Raw genomic sequence first — 22,730 nt, forward strand, 5'->3', positions numbered from 1 at the left:
AGAGGAGAATGGAGGAGAAGGGATTGCGGCGTGACCATCCCCCCTGGGGGGTGATTTCTTGCTTTCTCTCTCTATGTCTCTCTCTGTCTGTCTGGCGAGCGCACGCGCCCTACAGTGAAAATCTCTCCAAAAAAATAAAAATAAATAAAAATTAAAGGAAATCTAAAAGACATGCAATCAAGTAAAACCCAACCATAAGTGCTGACTTAATGAAACTGAACAGAGAGAGAGGGATGTGTAGTCGCCAACACAAAACAGTGAAAGGCTAATGAGCGGCCACACTATATGTGAAATGAAGTTCTCCACGTCATAGCTTTGGTTCATTCTATAAATGGTGAATAGGGAAGATGCAGGCCTCACTTTTACAGAATTTGGAGGTTAGGGGGAAAACAGGCCATTATGAAAGACGAGGGTAAAAACAGAGAAGAGCAGGCTGCTATGGGAACACTTACAAAAGGGATAACCTCTCTAATATGTGGGATGCTCCCTAGAGGAATCTGACATGAAGTTAGAAATGTCCCATTCATCACAGGAGTCTCTGGAACCCAACCCTGGTAACATGCCTAATTCCTCTCACCACAAAGTAACTCATTAGGACCATTTCCTTTACCTGTGACTTACCATCTCTCTTTTGTAATTATCACCTTGAATTTGCAATCGGCTAGCCCATGTCGTTTTTCAACATGAAGTACTGTCATTTAAAATGAAACCTCCTCTCAGTCTATTCACACAGAGGATGAAAAGAATCTATAGCCAGGCCTTTCTTTCTCACTTTAAAAGTTACCTTGTCAGTTTTAGTTCTAGCTACAGAGGCCTTTATGAATCCAATACTGTCATCCAATATATTGCTATCTCAACTTTTTACTTGATTAAAAAAAAAATCCTCTGCCTTCATCCTCAGTCACCAGTGAAGTATTGGAGAGACAGAGCGCTTTAGCTTGCTACCAAGATATTCCTCCAGACTGAAGTCAACTCATTAGTCACGTAAATGTCACTGTTCCCCGAGTGAAATTCATCTACCAGCAGTGCCCACACCTCTGCACTAGAATCAATGACTATCATGTGAATCCATCAAATGACTTGCTGAAATCCAGACACCCAGTGTCTGTGTCACTTTCTTTATCTAACATGCCCATAACTCAGCTCAAAATGAAATGAGAGGAGGTTGGTATGACCTGTTTTTTACTTTACACTTGCTGATCACTTTAACAGCCTGTTCTAAAACGGCCTAGCTTTGCACTACAAAAGAGAACTATAACACATTTTCTAATGTGGGAACCAAAATGCCTACTGCTAACTCAGGTTCTTTTTCCTGTTTGATTAGGTGAAGTTTCCGAAATCCTGATCAAAAATGGCCCCACACACATTCTCAAACAAGTGTGTCTCAAATGTCCCAATCCAGGTTTGGGATCACGTTGAACAAAAACAGACATATTGCATAGCTAGAATGCCTGGGGCCCAGCCAAGTTCTAGTGCCAATATTTACTAGCTACGTGACTACCTGGCATGATACTGCTTCCTGGTTCATTTTCAGGCAAGATCAGTTCTCCCAGGCCTGACCGAGGACCAGAACCCAGAAAACGAATGTCATTTGCGATCTTCATCAGACTGCAAGCAGTGGTGTTCATGGCCCCGCTGAGCTCAACCAGAGCGTCATGAGCAGCCAGAGCTTCAAATTTATTTGGAGCAGTGACAAAAGGCAAGCCTGAAAAACAAAAAAGAACTTATATGAGTGAAGAGGTAAGATTAAACATCTTTTTACCATCGGTACGTTAAATAGAAAGATCTAGTATATAAAAAGCAGAAAAAGAACAGAATAAGATGTTTACAGACATTTTGGGTAATTCAGGAAAAACTTTAGTGTAGACGCAGGCTTTGCCTACAGTTTGTTAAGAAGCCCTGAGGAGTGACAAGAAGTGACAATGATATAAGTATCATTATACTTAAAGGATGAAACAGTCAATATCATAAATACATGGCAAGCATAAACTGCAAACACGTATACACAATGCCTGGCTACTCTGGAGTAAAGACGAAAAGTCGGTGAAATTTACTCTGTTCTATTTCACACTCCTTTCCTGGTATATATTTTCTAAAATGTTTTTGCCCATTATAGTCTGTTTTATTCTCTCCTCTAGCCAGAGGCACAAAAAGACTCCCTGAGAAAATCAAGACCAAAAATGCTAGATGTTCTCCATCTTCCGCATGTTCAAAATTTTTAAGATATACATATTCTAAGACCTAAAATGACAGTCCTTTTTAATTAAAATTTGTTTAAAAAACCAATCAGTTAATAAGCTATCATGTGCATATAATGTGCATATAATGATCTCTACTTTAATTCTCTAATAATGGTATTTTTGTTTTCCTTTACTTGTGACAGAGTATATGCAAGTGCTTCGTTGAGAGAGAGACAAAGGGGTCTGGTCCACAGAGTCTGGTCCCTCCATAATCCCCTTCCTCGATTCCCCCTGACCATCTGGTCTTGGATACTCATGCATGTGCCCAGCGTGTTTCAGGGTGAACAGACGTAAGGCTCAATCTAATTCACCATGTGGGATCCAGCTTCCCTTGAGTAAGGCATTACTGCTGTGCCACGGAGCTGGACCAAACACTGGCAGCTTAATAAGAGTTTTCTGATTATGAAAACTTGGCTCTAATAAGTTACCATTATCAATTAAAATAATGAAAGATAGGACTCCCAAAGTCAATAATTTTTTTTTTTAAAGAAAGATTTCTGCTATAGAGTGTGCACACTCACCAGAGAGACAGACAGACAGAAAGTGAGAACTCATGCCCTGGGGGAAATGGCCATGCTACAATTCCTTTTCCTCCACTCTCCTCTCAGGATTTTGGGCACATGAGCCCAGCATGAGATTTTTTTGTTTTTTGTTTTTTTTTTTCAGAGAGGTTTATGCTATAGGGTGTGTGCGCTCACCAGAGAGACAGAGAGACAGAAAGCAAGAAATCACCCCACCAGGGGGGATGGCCATGCTGCAATCCCTTCTCCTCCATTCTCCTCTCGGGATCTTGGGCACACACGCACCCACGCCTGGCGTGAGTTTAAGCCACCGGGTCCAGGACTCAAACTGTGGTTGACTACATGGGAGTCCAGCAACATAGCCATTACACTAACTGCTGGTCCCCTTGTGCCCAGCATGAGATTTAAGTCACCAAGTCCAGGACTCATAATGCATTCAACTATGTGAGAGTCCTGCTAAGTAATCATTAAGCCATCTGCTGGTCCCTCAAAAGATCAATACTTTAAAGAAAAAAAAATTCACAGCATGACATTAAAAATATTAAGTTTGTCTACACACTTGCCACCTAATGACTTTCTCAAAAATCAGTTGTTTCTGGGACCAGTAGCTGGCATAATGGCTATGTTGCTGGACTCTCATGTAGTCAACTGTGGTTCAAGTCCCGGACCTGGTGGCTTAAACTCACGCTGGGCGACTGTGCGTGTGTACCCAAGATCTCAAGGAGAATGAAGGAGAAGGGATTGCAGTGTGGCCATTCCCCTGGGGGGGAATGATTTCTTGCTTTATGTCTCTCCGTCTCTCTGGCAAGCACATGCACCATATAACAAAAACCTCTCCTCTCCCCGTCCCAAAAATATCAGTTGTTTTTTCTGCCTACTTTGAAAACTGCCTTTCAAAATAGCTTTAAAGGCAAAATAATCAGATACCACCTGATAGTAAACAAAGTTAACACTGATAGATTTTAACCACATGTTGTAAGAACTCCTAAATAGAAAACTTAAAAAGAAAAATGATCAATATTACAATTTCTCAAACGGAGACACAATACATATTTGATATGAAAATACTATTTCTCACTTTAATTTCAAAAAAAATCAAAGCAGAAGCACCTAGAAAATATACAGATTGATATCACAAAAATGAGCAATAATTTGTGATCACGAACCTGTGAGTGCAGCGACTTTTGCAGCGACCTTTTCTGCAAAGCCAATTCTGGTGTTTAGCCCAGTCCCCACAGCAGTGCCCCCAGCTGCGAGCTCGTAGATTCTTGGCATGGCAGCTTTTATTCTTGCCATTGCATAACTCACTTGTTGAACATAACCACTAAATTCCTGAAAAGAGAAGAAAAAGAAAGTGAGAATGAATGTCCCAATACTCTAACTGTATTAAGTAGAAGCTTTCAAGATTCATTTTGGAACCCAAATTATAAGCTACTCGAGTGGTATTTATACTACTTCAACTCATAAGATGAGCAAAATATAGGGAAGGATATAAACCTATAAAGTAAGACAATGCCACTGATTAACATGCAGCCAGTTTATAATCTAGTCTTTTAAGAGAAAGCAAAGGAAAATAACACATAAAATAAACTTGTAAAAAAGAACAACTTTGGTCCAACAAGTGGCATAGTGGTAAAGGGTCTGGACCCCACATGAGTGACCTCGCAATTTGACCCCGTGGCTTGCAACTCATGCCAGGCACTTATGCATGCATGCCCAAAAGCCCAGGAGAACAGTGAAGAAAAGACTGGGGTGTGGCCATCCCCCTGGGGGGATGACTTCTCATTTTCCCTCTCTATCTCCCTCTTTGTGTTTCTATCTGACCTATAGCAAAAACTAAAATCACTGCATTACATTATTGGTTTATCTGCAATCTATTAAATAAATTGATCTCTTATTTTCTGGTGTGTCCCAGACAATAGTGAAAAAGAAAAAAAAACACTGAATCCTCTCACCAACAGTGCAAATATAGTAATATTCTCCATATAATTTGAGTTTAGAAACCCTGAAGCCACCCTGCCCAGGAGAGCTCACCTCCTTTTAGGATGAAACAGCTTTAAACTCCTTTCACTGTTCCTAGCACCGTCCACATGCATTTTTAAGGCCTTTGCTCCTAAAGTCATGGTCATCAACAAGCAGTTGGCAAATTCAAGATGGAACAGACCTGAAAGCCTCCTGATTCTAAGAGGCAAGAGATCGCCTTCTAAAAACAAAACATCCACCCACAACCAAAAAAAAAAAAAAAAAAAAAAAAAAAAAAACCTCTCCAAAAAAAGAACCCAATATGGAATTGGAATGTGAGAACATTTTATAGGGACATAAAAGCTAAATGATTCACTTAACACATCAGAAGTTAAAGGAATAGTAAGACCATAGCTTCATTATGCATTTTAATTCCCTATCAATGCCACACTGGTTCCCAAACTGTGACACACAACAAGGCAAGAAGTGCTTATGTTTTGAACACAGCAAGGGCCCTAAAAATGACACAGGGTCAAAGGAATAAAATGGGACCTCACTGAGCAAGCCAAGATCTAAAGTTACCCCATATATATCTCTTCGTCATTTTTTTGTTTTTTGCTATATAGAGCACACACACTCAACAAGGACAGACAATCACGCAATAATCCCTTCTCCCTTCTCCTCTAGGGATTTGGGCATGTGTACACACACATGCCTGGCATGATTTTAAGCCACCAGGTCCAGGACCCAAACCAAAGTCAGCCATGTGGGAATCCAGTGCCTTAACAACCATGCTACCTGCTGGCTCCTATATTATCTTTTTATTTTTAAATTTATTTTGTGTGCGTGCATGTATGTGAGAACCAATAATACAAAGAGAAATGAAACACAGCCCTAAGAGACAACTTAACCTAGTGAGTTCAATTTAGTCCCATCATTTGTATTTTAATTAATCGTTTCAAGTTTTCCTCATTCCTTCCATATTGAAATTAAGCTAAATAATCAGGCTTTCCTCAGTGTTTGCTATCATCTATATAAAAGCCCAAAATAAGAATGTAACCAAGTAGCAGCCAGACTCTCACCTTCAGCTCAATTTCTATGAAAATATTATTTGACCACTATAATTTAATATAGAACTTGGCAAATATAACCATCTCCTGATATATAATGTCCCTCCTTCTAAACAAGAACAGGAGCCTACTGAGGCAAAACCTGATCCTTGCATTTCCTTTGCAATGCATACTTTTAGATATTCTTTGTCTGCTGTCTCCAACCCCTAGACTGTGAACTGGTGCTAGTCCATGGCCTGCTGGGGGCCTACCGCCTAGAGGTGGTTTACTGGGCAGTGAAGTTGGGGGTGGGCTGCCGGTAAGGAAGCATGGCTTTGTCTATGTGGCCACTTTCTGTCACTTGCATTGCCACCTGGGCTCGACTCCTATCAGATCAGCAGCAATGCTGGAATCTCATGGGAGCACAAACCCTACTGCTGAATGATTGTTTCACTGTATACTGCAATGTGGTAGTGGTGGAAATAGGGTATATGGTAGATGTGATACACTTGGGCCATTCCAGGACTACCCCCTGCTTCCACCTGCGGAGGGACTGTCTTCCACGAAGCTGGTCCCTGGTGCCAGGTAGGTTGGGGACTGCCACAGGTATGAATAAACAAAAGTACCATCTGGTATTTTGTAGAAGACAGTAACATCTCTTTCACAAGCAGTCAAAACACTTTTAAGAAGTATGATCTTTGTTTAATCATTTTGAATTTTAAATAACCAACTAATTTAGAGTAAAAGAGACAAATGACGAAATCATGGTAATGATACTGATGAAGATAATGATGACAGCTACACAAATGCGTACTTTCAATGTGCCTGTCATGTCCCTAGGCACTGTACGTGAAATCAGCTTACTGGAACTTCACAACTTGCTATGAAAGATACTATTTTCCTCATTTTACAGCTCTGGAAACTGAGACACAGAAAGACTAAATCATTTTCCCATAGTCCCATAGCTTGTACACAACAAAGCTAAGATTTAAACCCAAGGGGTCAGGAGATGACGTGGTAGTTAAGGCACTGGACTTTTACATGGCTGACCACAGTTCAAATTCTGGACCCTGCAGCTTGGAAATCATGCCAGGCCCATGTATGTTTGTGCCCAACATCCCGAGAGGAGAATGAAGGCGAAGGGATTATGGCATGGCCATCCACTCTGGTGGGTGATGTCTCACTATTCCTCCCTTATTTCTGTCTCTCTCCAGAGTGCATTCACTCTATGGAAAAAAAAAATTCGAACCCAAGCAGTCTGATTCCAAATATGGCTCTGCTCTTCTACTAAGAGGTTGTCAGTGGCAACTACTGATTGGATGACAAAGAACAATCTCTGACACTGAACTTAATGGTTACAAATCTGACCTTTCAAACTGGTGCAATTTCAAGGGTGATTCACTGATCATTTGTCACAATTCCTAAATTAAATAAAATTCACAAAACTCATACCTGCCCAAGAGTAAGTGGAACAGCATCCTGAGTATGGGTACGCCCAATTTTGATGATCTGTGCAAATTCTTTGGATTTTGCTTCAAGAGCATCGTGTAGCTTCTGTAGTCCTGGTAACAGCACCTTATGAACTTCTATTGCAGCAGCAATGTGCATTGCTGTGGGAAAAGTGTCATTTGAGCTCTGTTGGAAATTTTCAGAGGAGATATAATATGTTAAATCAGAGATAACAAAAAACGAACTTGATGTCTCAATTAAAAAGCTCACCAAATTACTACCAGAAACTCAGTGTATATAGTACTGAGTTCTATTAATATGTGGCAAGTTACAGGTCATTTAGGATCAAATAAGGAGCAACCTGGCTTCCTAGAGGGGGCACACTCAGGACAAGGTTATATACATATCATACAAAGGGTCTTCAAAAAATTTACAGGAAATAAACTCATATTTTAATTGCATTTTTGCCATGAATTTTTTGAAGTTCCTTTGCGTACTGTAAACTTAATACACATTAGCTCTGCTTGCTAATGATAGCTCAATGGAGTACAGTTAACAACTACGTTTAAAGATAGTAATAACAGTGACCAGCAGTTAGCATAATAGCAATGTTGCTAGACTCCCATGTAGTCAACCGTGGTTTGCGTCCCGGACCTGGTGGCTTAAAAATCACGCCAGGCGCGTGTGCGTGCTTGCCCAAGATCCCGAGAGGAGAATGAAGTAGAAGGGATTGCAGCGTGACCATCCCCTCTGGGAGGTGATTCCTCATTTTCTGTCTCTCTGTCTGGCGAACGCATGCGCCCTATAGCGAAAACCTCTCCAAAAAAAAAAAAAGATAGTAGTAATTAGTAATAATAAAATATCATAACGATACAATGCACACAATTTTCTGTAAATATTTCTTGCTTTATTAAACCCTTAGAAAATTCTGGCAGCATTTTAAAAATAGGAATGTTAAGCTCTTATAGAGATTACGTGACTTGCCAAAATATTTCGGAACTGGCAAAACTGAGACCTATGCAGCCAGGTACATTTACGCTCCCTTCTCGGGTGATGACCCCGTACTTTTAACGTACGATGTGATTTAAAAAGACACATTCATTATTAGTATAGTTAACTGTTTATTATGGAAAGTATCAAACCACTGACAAAAATGCAGATGGACATGCATGTACCTATCACCTAAATTCAAATAATTATCAACATGTAGCCAATCTTGTTTCATCTGTAACTCTATCAGACTCCCCTATTCTAACACACACACACACACAGAGGATTATTCTGAAGCAAATTCAGATTTCAGTATATGTAAAAGATTAAAGTCATATTTAAACTCAAGTTTGAGATTGAAAATACTTCATATAATGAACATCTCTGAAAAAATGTCCCCCTTAGCATTTAAAAATATATTTAACTATATCTAGTACCCAGAGATCTTGGTTTCTAAATATCACTTTCCAATGAGATTCTCCAAGAATTCCTTGAAAAATGGCTGCTTCTAGGGGAGAGGCAGGGAAAACACTAGATACGATTGGAGCATCTTACAGAGCTAGAAAGTAAGGATGTGCTTAAAAAAGAAAAGAAAAGAAAAGAAAAAGAAAGAAAGAAGGAAAAGGATGCTGTCATGTCTTAAGGACATAAGCACCATCTGCACAGGGATTCTCAGAGCTGAAATAATTTGAGCAATAATACAAATAACAAGGTGTCTAATTATAACCCAAAGAATAAAATAAGGATTTGATACATGTAAAGGACTGAGTAAATAAATAGGGAAGGGAAGACAAATCCTCCTTAAGAAAAATTTCTAAATTTCTGCATTTAAAGATAGTAAGAAGAAAATAACTTAAAATTATATAATGCATACAATCTTTTATAAACATTTCTTGCTTTATTAAAGAAAATTCTAGCATCATTTTACATAATAATTATAAAATATTTTTAAAATTAAAAATATTCATTTAGCTATTTTAAGCAAATAAATATAGGAATAAGAAAAACTGAAAATCATTTTTAAGGCACTGTAGTAGTAATTGCTATAAACAAGATCCATTGATGAATGTTGAAACTGTGGGTAGAAGTTTGAGAGGCCCAGAGACAGTGGGGCGTGCTTCTAAGATCCTGTACTCCACAGGGGGATCACATGGGAGTCCCATGTTTAATTCCTAGTTCTACCTGCAATAAAAGGCTGAACATTGTACCATGTGCTTATCAGCCCAGTGACTCAGGGAGGCTGAGGCAGGAGGAGCATGAGTTTGAGGCTGGACTGGGCAATACAGTAAAACAATGACTAAAAAAAAGAGCTGGGTCCAATGATACATGCCTGTTGTCCCAGGTAGGAGGCTTAGGCAAAAGGCTCACAACATGGTAAGATCCTATCTTAATATTAAAAAAAAAAATTGGAGAAAGAAGATATTTATTTGCATGTCTTCAAAGTATCACTACTAATTATGCTAATGATTTTTAAATGTCCAAAAATTGTGGGTGATTCTTTCCTTGTAGGAACTGAAACTCATATGGTACCTAGAATGTAAGAATGACTTTAGTGACAAATTTCTAACAAATAGGGTATGGAAAAGGAAAAACTGTAATTTTGCAACAGAGAGAGTTGGTAAACATCACCTTAACCAATGACCAAGGTAGATGTCACCACTAATAAGTCATATTACTCTCACATATTCCCTCATACAATGCAAAGAAACTGGTCTTTCACTTCTGTAGCAGACTTTCCAAACAGTCAGTCTGAATCTAATGATGAGAAAACATCAGACACAACAAAATTGAAGGATATTCTGCAAAATATCAGTCCACTACTTCCAAAGAGTCAAGGTTACTATTGTGGTCTGAATGACTGTGTCTCCTAAAATTCTCATGTTGAAATTAACTCCAATGTAATAGTGTTAGGAGGCAGGACCTTTTTTTCTTTTCTTTTTCGAGAGGTTTTTGCTATAGGGCGCGTGCACTTGACAGAAAGACAGAGAGAGACAGAGAGAGAAAGCGAGAAATCACCCACCGGGGGGATGGCCATGCTGCAATCCCTTCTCCATTCTCTTCTCGGGATATTGGGCATGTATGCACACGTGCCCGTCATGAGTTAAAGCCACTGGGTCTGGGACTTGAACCACAGTTGACTACATGGGAATCCAACAACATAGCCATTACGCCAACTGCTGGTCCCGAGGTAGGACCTTTGTAAAGTGATTCAGATCATGGGGGTAGAACCCTCATGAAAGAGATTAGTACCTTCAGTGAACTGCTTTGCCCCTTCTACCATGTGAGAATACAATAGAAAGATAGTTGTCTATGAACTAGGAAAATAGCTCTCATCACACACTGAATTGGCCAGTGTCTTGATCTTGGAGACTTCTCAGCCTCCAGAACTGTGGAAAATAAATTTCTGTTGTTTACAAGCTACCCAGTCTATGGTCTTTTGTTATAGTGACCCAAAGAAATCGAGATAATCACAAAAACAATCTGTCAAACAATCTGTCACAGATTAGAATAGACTGAAGGAACATGTGACAAAATGGAGTATATAGCTTAGACTAGATCCTAGATAAGAAAAAGGACATTAGAGGAAAAACTGGGAAATCCTAAAAAAGTCTGATTTTTAGTTAAGAGTACCGTATCAATTTAACTTCTTACTTTTGATAAATGTACCTTGGTTATGTTAGACATTAACATTAAAGGTAGCTGAGTAAAGGGAATACAGGAACTCTTGCAACTACCTTTGCAATTTTTTTTTAGAATAAAATTATTTTGAGTTAAAAAGTTTCTTAAAATAAATCAAACAATATGCACGTATACTAAATTCAGGTACCTTAAAAGCGACTTTTATAAACTATAAGACATAAAACTAAGATTCCTAAAAGAAATAAGAAGAGTAGAATCCTTTCCATGAAAAAATATAAACCTAATGAATTCTGCTGGTCAAAAAAGCAAATGCTTGTTTTACAAGAAAAATCTCAGGAATGTTTTCAATTTATAACAAATAAGGAGAAAAGAGAGATCACATACTAACCTGGCTTTTATTAACATGATCATTGGGATGCACAGGTTTCTTGCTGCCAAGCTCACCTCCTAACATTTCAATTGCTCTGTTGCTAATGACTTCATTTACGTTCATATTTGTCTGGGTTCCTGATCCAGTCTGCCACACCACGAGAGGAAAATGATCATTTAATTTACCTTCAGCTACCTGCAGAAAAAATGTTGAAAGTGAATATTTTAAAGATAAAAAATATTCATTTAGCTATTTTAAGCGACCACGATTAAGTAAGCTCCTCTGATAGGTTTCCATGTGCTGAGCGACGTGACAATGGTGCCAGAGTTGGGATACAGTTGTCCCACAAATCTAGGTTTCTGTAGGAACTTGTGCCAATCAAGTGAATACTTTAAAAAGTGAAATATTATCTATGCTGAATGGTATGACAATTCATTGGTTTCAAATAAAAATAGAATCAAAGCCATCTTTAGTAATTTTTTCCTCCTCTGCTAACAGAAGACCACCTGTTAAACTGGTAAGTATGTTGTTTTTAGATACATTTACCCTTGGTGCTCAGCGGGAATATCCAACAGATGTTACCCCCAGAGCCAGCAAGATATAATGAATTAGTAACTTGAAAATGTGAGTTTACACTTCATCCCACAGATGTCCAGTAAGTAACAACTGCTAAATACAGAAACAACACTGCCCAGATTTGCCCCTATTTTTGTCAATTTTTAATAGCTTTAGCCTATGTTAGCTTATAGGTTATAAACTTTCCGAAAGAATAGGTGTATAACTTCATCTTCTGGAATAACTGTAGCTTAAAAAAATCAGAATGTAAGAAAAATTTGTTACTTTGAACATTTAGTTTGCTTTAAAACGTTTTTTCTAGTTGTATAAAAATAATGGGTGATCAGTATAGAAAATTTTCAGAATTGAGAAAATATAAATCACTACAGCTCCACTGCTCACAAATAATGACCATTAACATGTTAATATCTCCTTCCAATCCCTATTACATGCAACGGGTGTGCTTACATGTGTGTAATATATATGTGGTATGTGTATATATACATATATCTATGTGAAAACTTAATAGAAAATACATACATTTTTACAATCCTTTGATCTATTTATCCACTAGTCTTCTATGCTAATCTTTCAAAAACAAATTTTCTGATTCCCAAATGGCTATAACTCAAGCAACTGTTACAGTTAGATGTTATATTTATTCTATTATTATAAACGGTACTATAATGAGCAATACTATGTACACGGTTTCAAATTTTTGTCTCTACTGCTTCCTTGAGACAATATGAATTAGTGAAGTTGCATTCTTGATACACGTTATCAAAAAATCAATTACTTTCAAAAAGAATCTTTTGTACATAAACTAAGAAATCCAAAATAAAATTTGAAGTGTGTTTTCAAAATTTTTTCTTAACACTATACAAACTTATGAAGAAACTGAAGAGGCTTAAATGAAAATGGTCAGTATCAGTAGATGGTGTACTGGTTACATCGCTGGACTTCCATATAGTCAAACATGGTTTGAGTCTCAGATTGAGCGGCTTAAAATACATGCCAGGTGCATGTGCATGCGTGCCCAAAATCCCGAGAGGAGAACAGAGGAGAAGGGATTGCTACGGGCCATCCCCTATTGGGGGTGGAGGGGGATTTCTTGCTTTCTGTCTGTTTTTCTCTTTTCTCTCCAGCAAGTGCACAATGCCTTAGAGCAAAAACCTCTCTACAAGAGGAAAGAAAAAAAAAGTAAACAGCACATAATCATTCATACATTTTTGTCACAATGTATTTTAAGCACTGTATTAATATTCTCATTAAATAATGCTGTTGTTATTCTATCATGAAATTCACTAATTCAAGAATTTGCAGAGCCCCTTCCCTCCTTTTAGAGTTTTTAAAAATTATTATTTATTTAATTTTATTTATTATTATCTTGTGTGCTAGGGCACACATGCATTCACACCAGAGAGAGGCAGACAGAGAGAGAAAGAAAGAAGTAAAGTAAGAAAGCAAGCCTCCAGGTCTGGGACTTGAACTGTGGTCCATCATGTGGAAGTCCAGAGCCATTACTACCATGCCATCTGCTGGCCCTTCTTCCAGAGCTTATATCTTCAAGTGGATGACATGTGTTTGATACTATTAATTAAACATTCTCATCACCTCCTACCTCATCTGCTGCCTTCATTATTGCATTAGCAATCTTTGAATCAAGACCATAATCCTGGTTTACTTCAGCAGCCGCTCGCTTCAAGATGCCAAAAGCTTTAATAATTGGGATCTAAAATTAATCAGAAAAATATCTCAAATTCGCAATTTCAGTTAAGCATGAAAGTATTTTATGTAGATGCAAAAACTGTAAAATAATAAGGAACATTATAACCTAAAATTTTCAAGATAGAGAATAAGAAACAGACAGACATATGATGAACCAAGAATCACTATTATCATCTATCTGTTTATTAAGGAAATCAAACAAAAACAAATAGTCATGATTTGCACAATGAAGTTCTCGTTAACAATGAACAATACATACGACAGTGGTCCAGTGGTCCAGAAGACACATATGAGGTATACTACACAGCCTAGAGTGCAGTAGGCTATACTGCTCATGTATACTCTGTGATGTTCACACTGGCAGAATCTCCTAACATATCTCTCAGAGTGTATAGCGCATTCAGCAACACAGACTGTACACTGCCCCCTATTCTAGGCTTCTGGGAAAGTCATGACATATTTTTCTATGTTCTTCTATGTACCATGACTTTCCCAACAACCCAATATATGTGCCTATGACTCACACATTCATATATGTACTCACACATATTCACATACTCTATCCTATATATATATATATGATATATACATGTATATATACATACTATAAAGTTGACATGTTATTTCATACACTACACATAAAAATAAATGGTACTCAATCATTTCACCAGTACAAGCCACTATTTTCTCTCATTAGATGCCATATTGCATAATTTTTTCCTTCTTCTCTTTAAAAGAAAAAAAAAAATCAGTAACGTATTTCACCGCCCATCAGTATGAAATAAACCATTACTGATTAGGTATCATTTAGTCACAAGGACAAAAAACAATATATTCTAGTTAGTGAATCTCTGACACTTAGTAAATTACTGGAAATTTCTCTCAGAATTTTTTTTAAACCCACAGTTCTCCAGGCCTAAAGTTGATAGCTGCAGATATATTGCAGATTATTCCATTTTTTTTTTTAACTTTCAATGATGAGCGAGCATGTGTAAGTATACACACCTGAGAGAAAAAGAGAACATGTGCGTAAGACAGAGGGGGTGGGGCAGGGAGAGACCGCAGGGTCCGGCCATGCCACGATTCCCCCAGTCCTCAGCCCAGTGGATCCCGGGCACTAGCATGCTTGTCTGGTGTGTCTCAGGTTGACAAGGCCAAAGATTCAAACTGCATTCACCATGAGGGACCTGGCTTTTCCTGAGCAGCGCATTTACTGCTGGACCACAGACCTTACCTGATCTGTTCATTTTCTACCCCAAATCACCTCACTAAATAGTAAAAGGATAAGTTGAACATCTTTTGATAAGATTTCAATGAAGTAACCTGGTTTCTATAAGACAAGTGAATTATGACTTCTGGTCAAAACTAATAATAGAGAATGTAGTATGTATTAGGTCGTCAGGAAAGTCGAGACGCGTTTTTCTATGCGAAGCCTGGGTCGTGACTTTCCTGACAACCTACCCATATCAAGTTTGTATGGGCAAAAAGCCAAAGAAAAAAAGGGAAGTGAGGAAGAAAGAGATGAAAGAGAAACTACGGTCCTCAGAGGGGAATCAAAGTGGAAAAAAACAAAGAAAAACAAAAAGACATTAAACACATAAACCTGAACCACAGTGAGTGAAAGCTGAGGAGCAAAGCGAAAAGGAAAGCCAGAACATTTTTATTTTGAATTTTAACTGGCTAAAATGAAAACATTATTAATGGTTTCTTTTTAAGAGAATTATTTCTTTTTATTTAATTCCATTTGTTATTATTATTTTTTAATTTGAGAAAGCAAGCTGCCAGGTCTGGGACTTGAACTGCGATTGGCCATGTGGGAATCTAGCGCTTTTAACCACCACATCACCTGCTGGCTCCCATTATAAATGTTTTACTCAAACAAATAGAGAGAAATGGTACACAAGATTGAAAAGGCTTTAAAAACACTAGATGTGAAAACAAGTGGGAATGTAAGTTTCTGCAGGGTCAGCCCACTGCAGCACCACAGTCATAACCAAATGCCAGTGAACACCAGCCATCTGAACAGAGGGACTGACCCAGTGCTGGTGGGTCCATTAAAATGAAAGGGTCACAGCAGAGAGTTTCACTGAACACCATTAAAATAAAATGTCAACGCTAATTCCTGGGGGTGACAATAAGGGTCAATTATTCCTAATACTCACATTAGAAGTTCATAATCTTTTTGCTTTTGTTTTCCTTTTGGTCGCAGGTACAAATAGGTTATACTATTCAGTTCAGAGTCTGTGTTATATTTAATAAAGTTCAGGAATTTCACTCAGATGAAGCCAAATGTGACAAAACTATTACCTCATGAATTTACCTTCCACAGACGTATATTCCAAATAGCTGCCCTGCCTATGGAGTGGAAGCGGCAACCACATACCCGAGGACCAGGTAACTTGCTGGCTGAAGCAGGACAATCAAAACATGAGCCATGCTCACTTCCACCAATACCAGCTGGGGCTGACCTCCTCAGTTTCAGAAATCGAATCATGTGAGGGTATTTTAGGACTGGCCACTATCCTTCACCCCCCAAATGTGTAGTCAGAAGCAATGTTTATCTCACCATCAAGTAAGCTGTGCGTGAGAGGTAATGACAAAGAGATTTTCTTCAAAGATTTAGCTGTCTGTTGTCAAATTCTGTAAATCTATCAAGATTCAGTCTTGAAGGCTCTGACTTAAAATATGAAAGTTAAAAACATTTAGGATAAAAATTACACTTAGAAGATAACTGTTAAACAATCTCTCACTCAGTGAAGTCTGGTTACTTCTAGACTTACTAGCCTGTCCTTCAGTCACTATTTTCATTTCCCAGTTGGGCTCCAGAAAGATATCTAATGTATTTCATCAATTCTTTTCACACTTGAGCATCTCTGAAATCAAGTTGCATCTTATAATCAATGACCTGTCACAACTTTAATTGGCAGTCTTTCTCTTTCTTAGCATTGCATATTGATGCATCTTCTAATTGATAGCATCTCTGATTTAATGAAACGGGGTCGGAAGTTTTTTAATCATTAAATCGTTCGTGTGGCATTGAACAAATTCTTATATGTTGATTATATGCCAGAAGTGGTAAAGAAATATACTTTGATGTGAACTGTACACTTTTCTGGAAACTAAAACCAAAGCAGAAAGCATAATATTAAAGGAAAATCTGGGGTCCAGTGGGTGGTGTGGTTGTTGGGACATCAGACTCCCACATGGCTAACCACAGTTTGAGTTCCGGACCTGGCAGCTTGAGAATCACACGGGGCACATGTTTGTGTATGCTCCGGATCCTGAGGGGAGATAGGAGGGAAGGGGACTACGGTGTGACCATCCCCCCTGGGCAGGGTGGGTCGGGTGATTTCTCATTTTTCCCTCTGTCTCTCTCTGGTGAGAGCACATACCCAGTGGGAAAAACTTGAAAAATGAAAAAAGAAAAACCTGGGGGCCAGAAGGTGGTACAGTGTTCAAGGCACTGGACTTCCACATAACCAACCCCAGTTCAAGTCCCAGACCTGGTGGCTTGAAAATCATGCTGCACAACTGTGTACATGCCTAAAATCCCAAGAGAAGAATGGAGAAGGGACGTGGCATGGTAATCCCGCCCCCAGGGGGGGTGATTTCTCACTTTCCGTCTCTCTGTCTCTAGTAAGTACATGTGCCCTACAGCAAAAAACCTAAAAAAAAGAAACAAAAAGAATAATCTGAGTTTTAAGTTAAAAAAAGGGATTTGAATATTGAAATTCAAAATGTTCACAAACTATAAAATCTTATCAAAATCTGTAAATGCTCTATCCAGCAAGAATGAAAAGTCAGTTAGTTCTATTAAATAAAAATCTGAAATTATCAAAGACATGGGTCAAAGTAACAGAATGCTAAAAGTTCTTCCAGAGCTGGCCCATAGCCTAGTGGGTAAGAGCGCTGAATCCCACATGGCCCATTCCTATCAGCTCAGGAAGCCAGAAAAACACACTGGGTGCAAGTGCATGCATGTCCACAATCCTGACAGCACGGAGAAATGAAGGAATTGCAGCACGACCACATCCCATCCCATTGAGGGGAAATTTCTCCTTTTGTCTCTGTGAGCACATGTGGCCTGTGGCAATTAAAGACAAAACAAAGAAAAGAACATTGTACTACTTGGAAAGCTAGTTCTCTAATAATTTTACATTTTAACTGTATAAAATATTTACCTATAAAATAAAGTAACTCATTGAATATAGCCCAGTTCATCCAAAATAAGACATCACTTCCCACACTAGCCACTTACTGGCATGCGCTCTGTGGCACCTCCAATCTTAAAGTTCATTGTAGATCTCACGGTCTGGGCACCATAGTACTTATCGTTTGGGACCTTCAGTTCACCAAAGGTATCATACTCTATCCGGAAGGCATTTTGGCTGGCCTAAATACAAGATAAAACACTGTTACAGCTTGGGGAAAAAAAAACAAATATCAAAAGCAGTAACATCAGCTGTAAAGGCAGCAAAACTTTAATGTAACATAAAGACAAAAAATTTTATTTGATCCTCATTCTACTTTAGTTCTTTTCTTGAGACACTGTTTTCCCACACGTGTATTAGTGCATATGCTAAAGATAGACTGTAGTATTCATACCCTATGCAGACAATAAATACAAAGAAGTCTCTGAAGTACAAATAGTAATCATTTCCTATTCAAGAGTATGCATAATACTGGTTAAGATTTGGCCAATTCAATCTACTTAGGTTAATGTCTATTTTATGGAGAGCTTTTGAAAATCGTCTAAAAATGATGCTTTGAAATTTGTAAATGTATTTAAACAAACTTAGCTACGGTGTACAAACACTATGACTGACAGGCAGCATAGTACTATAAAACACTTATGGTGCGCAGTTGGACAACTGACCACTGCTAACGCCACCTTCCATTACAGAATACAAGTCAGTCTTTCTTGGCTCTAAAGGAAAGATGCAGATGGCATAGGTCAAGTCTTAGACTTTTCAGGGTATAGACCCTTTGAGAATCTAAGGAAAGCGAAGAATCCTCTCTCTAGAAAAATGAACGCAACCACGTATAACTTTACACCAATAACATTAGCTATCCAATTACCAATAACATTAGCAATGACAGCAGTGACAATACTAACTTCTTCATCACCTTGCTATGCGCATGGGCACAAAACCTGCAACAAAAATTTCATTAAACAATATGAGGGGCTTTTCAAAAAGTTCTCAGAAATTGCACATTATGAAAATACTATGCATGGATTTCAAAACTACTTGCACCAGAATAAGCTTATTATACCTGGATTCCATTTTCCATAAATTTTCTGCAGTACCTGCATATATGTCATGCATTCAAATCTTTCTATGTTGTTCTAATCTGTTAAAAAAAAAAATCAATAATGCTGGTCACTACCTCCTACACTGATTTCACCATCCATTAATGAGTCCATCTCAGGTTTGAAAAATACTTGTGTGGTTTTCAATACCTTCCCATATTATCATATGAATGTCTTCACAGTAGCTTGTAAAAAAAAGGAGGCAGGCTTACCTAAGTCAGTGAAAAAATTATCAGTGATTTTGATGAAAAAATAAACTGATGGATGGTATCTCTTAACTAGAAGTTTTAAATTCACATAACATGATCTATTATAATAAAAAGCTAGTCTTTTTGAAAACTGTATCTTCATATTCCATAATTCAGAGAGCAGAATTTTAGGGAAAAGAACATTGTCACTTCATGGTTTAATGTGTCCAGTATCCATTACGGTATGACTGCTATAGGTTCTAGAAATACTAAGTTCTGTTACCAGCTGCTAAACTCAGAAATCTCAGGAATTAATTAATTTTAATTAATTTTCAAAATTTGCAGACTAGTCAAAACTAGAAAGATCAACCAGAAAATACAGACCTTGGGCCTGTTACATGTCCCCATCAAATGCATGGACAAGATAACTATTAACATTTAAACAAATCATGGCATTTCCTAAAAGAAAGGTAAAACATTGGAACCAGCAGATAGCATAATGGTTATGTCACTGGACTCCCATGCAGTTGACGACGATTTGAGTGGTGGACCCTGTAGCTTGAAACTCATTTCAGGTGCATATGTGTGGGTGTACCGGAAATCCCAAGAGAAAAATGGAGAAGGGATTGTGGTGTGGCCATCCTCCTGGAGGGTAATTTCTCACTTTCTGTCTCTCTGTCTTTCCATGGAGTGCATACGTCCTACAACAAAAACTCTATTAAAAAAAAAGTTCCTCAAATTCTCAGTCTAAAGTGGTTTAAAAGAATATTGCAGTATTCAAGAAAATCCAAATCATTTCTCATGTTAGAAGACTTATCTCAAGATAAAACTCAACATCCGACTTCATTGCGTATTGTGTTCTTTCGGAAAAAAAAAAAAAAAAAAGTCTGCCTGGTCCTAAAACACAGGATATACATCAAGTCTCTTCATTAATGTAGGGATTCCCTATCACCATGATAGCCAGGTCCTATTACAGATGTTCTCCTTGTTAAACAGTCTCATTCTCCATGTACTTTTTCTGTTCTGTAGTATTTATCACATTGTAGTCATTCATTGTGTGGTTTCTTTGCTTAAAATTTAACAGCTTTAATCTCTCCCAATAGTCACCGAACTTTATTCACAGGGCTTGATACAGGTAAGACATTCAGTAAATATGCTGTCTTTCTATTGAATAATCTTTTATGCCTTCTTTTAAATAAAACGTAATTTATGGACTTCAGGCTTGTGTGAATTTCTCAACATTAGCAACAAAAAGAACTTTTTAACAAATCAACAGAGATTTTGGAGCTGAGAGAGGCTACAGGGCAAAATATGTGTTCAGTATTATGAAAAAAAAAAAAAATCTACCCTCATCTGATTTTAGCTAACGTCTCAACCTTAAGAGGTAATGTTTCACATTTGACTCAACAAAACAGACTCACAAGTTCTCCGGTCTTCTGTTTGTTGTTACAAGACACTAAAAAGACGCTAAATGAGAAAAAAAAAGATATATATATATATACGCACACATATATATATAAAACTGAAGGTACTAAAATTAGTAGGGCAGGAAACCCCAGGAATATAAAGCATCCTGGATTTTGTAGTTTCAGGTATAATGATACCATCCAATTACCTTGAAATTCATGAAAAAGTTCGTGGACAATACACATTATGAGAAAACTATGAATGGATTTCCGGGGTTTTTTTGCACCAAAATAAATACACTATAATTCCATACTTCACAAACTTGTGAATCTTCTTCATCTAGCCCAGAAAATGTCATGATATTTTGAAATACCCTACATGGGACACTTATTTAATGAACACTCACTACTAGATTTTCACATGTACATTCTTGCTGAGTAGCTGTAATTATTTTTAATTTTACATGCAGAAACTGAGGCACAAAGACAACTTGCCCGAAGTCTAGACTCACTCCAAATAGCAGGGTAGGATTGAAAATCACGTCCCTGAAACTGCAAACCTCATGCTACACTGCAGGGAATAGTGCAAAGAGTAACTCTTCCTAACTACCATAATTTCTCAAACTTATCCTAACAATATACATGTGTATTTAATGCTTTAAAAGTCTGCATTAGGGAAGGTAAAACTAAAGAGCAAGAGGGTGTGTTTTAAGTAAGCACGTCAAAACTTGAACCTTTAACTTCCTGAGCTATCTTTCTGAATAAAAATGACAGATGCAGCTATAGTTAGGGTCTATCCAATCTCCTGAACCTGTCTCTGAATATTATGTCCATGTTTATGAAGTTCAGGGGGTTACAAAAATTGTGGGGGAAAATCTATATTCAGCCTAATAATCTAAATATGCAATTTCATGACAAGTAAAACCATTAATTTTCTAAGAACCTTCTACCTCAACTAGGGGCCGGAAAGCAGTCCACTGCGCCATGAGAACCGTAAAACCAAGTTCGGAGACTTGGCGACCACCGTGGGGACAGTAGCACCCTACTACGGGGCCGGGCAGGGGCAGAAGCTGCCCCGCTTCCCACACTCTCCCCCACTGGGGACGCTGACCCTGAAGACAATGCCCCAGGGCTGGGGGACTCGGAACCCGCAGAAGCGAAGCAGTGAGCGAGCCAAACGCGGGTTACACCCCACCCCACCCCCCGACGCCCCATAGATTCCGGGAGGGGCCAGATAGGTCCAGCAGGTCCCTCATCATCCGCTCCCCAAGAGCCCCCCTACCCAGGGCTGAGGCTCAACCTCCGCGGTGCAGGAGGCCCCCAGCCGGGAGACCAGCCACGTCGGCGCCGGCTCAAAGCCCAGTGCGGCTCGGCCGGGACGCCCGGGCCCCCCCGCCGGCCCACGGGTGCCCGCGCCGGCCAGCAGGAAGGCTGAAGGTCACCGAGGGGAGGCCGGGCAACAGGCGGCCTGCGCTCACCATGCGAGCGGCGTTCGGGAGCCGGAGCTGGAGAATGGGCACGCCGGCCAGGCAGGGAGCGGAGGCCGAGGCGGGAGCTCGCAGAAGGCGACGCGAGCGCGCGAGGAGTCGGAGTGCTCGGTACATGGTGGTGCGGCAGGATGGGTAGAATTTGGGGCAGGCTATGGCCACGCCTCCACGCCGACTGTCAGCAGCCGTCTCGCCCGCCGGGCCTCCCCTCTTATCCAATCAGCTCCCTCATACAGAGCGAGTGGGGCGGGACCAGTCGTAAATGACCAGTAAGGAGCGAGAGGGGCGGGCTACAGTTCTCGAAGCGAGAGTTTGACGCTCTCGGAGACCGGAGAAACTACTGAGAAGGGAATCATGGGAAAGGAAATTCCGATTTTTCTTTCAGCCGGTTGGTTGTGTGTGGCTCGTAAAAGGCGGGCGTGTTAGCTGGAAGTCGGCGTTCTGTTCTGTTGGTGAAATATCCAGAAGGAAGTTTTTATTTATTCTCTATTTAATATCATGTACTGTAATCACGCACTACATGTCTTTTATTTTGGAATTCTTTTGATGTCTTCTCGATCACATCTTATGTGTAGAAAATTTCAAAAGCGCAAAATACAGAGAATAAAATAACAATTCATAATCCCATCACTCAGAGACAGAATTATCATTCACTTCTTTTTAAAGTAATTATTTTATTTTATTCATTGTCATTATTTTATTTTTTTGAAGTTGATCAGAGAGAAAGAAGGAAAGTGAGAAAGCAAGCTGCCAGGTCCAGGATTCAAACCACTGTCAGACATTTGGGAGTCCAGCGGCCCAAACCACCACCTTACCTGCTGGCCCCTCGCTTAT

At 39.0% G+C, this 22,730-nt stretch overlaps 1 protein-coding gene across 2 annotated transcripts in view; it reads right to left on the minus strand.

Annotated features, from left to right (window-relative positions):
* The window catches only part of FH (fumarate hydratase), a 28,892-nt gene extending 6,835 nt beyond the window's left edge, over positions 1-22,057 (minus strand). The window contains exons 1-7 of one of the 2 annotated variants that reach the window (XM_006142363.3): positions 21,888-22,057; positions 17,763-17,897; positions 13,398-13,508; positions 11,240-11,416; positions 7,225-7,407; positions 3,928-4,093; positions 1,502-1,705 (exon numbers count right to left, since the gene is read on the minus strand). In XM_006142363.3, the coding sequence (XP_006142425.1) occupies positions 1,502-1,705; positions 3,928-4,093; positions 7,225-7,407; positions 11,240-11,416; positions 13,398-13,508; positions 17,763-17,897; positions 21,888-22,013 (1,102 nt within the window). In that variant the 5' untranslated portion in view covers positions 22,014-22,057. Of the gene's footprint in view, positions 1-1,501; positions 1,706-3,927; positions 4,094-7,224; positions 7,408-11,239; positions 11,417-13,397; positions 13,509-16,070; positions 16,182-17,762; positions 17,898-21,887 lie in introns of those variants that run through there. The other variant, XM_027768061.1, reaches the window with a different exon arrangement.
* Positions 22,058-22,730: the final 673 nt, after the last annotated feature.

The sequence above is a fragment of the Tupaia chinensis genome, unplaced genomic scaffold (genome assembly GCF_000334495.1).
Source record: "Tupaia chinensis unplaced genomic scaffold, TupChi_1.0 Scaffold000074_1, whole genome shotgun sequence".
NCBI classification, from domain to species: domain Eukaryota; kingdom Metazoa; phylum Chordata; class Mammalia; order Scandentia; family Tupaiidae; genus Tupaia; species Tupaia belangeri.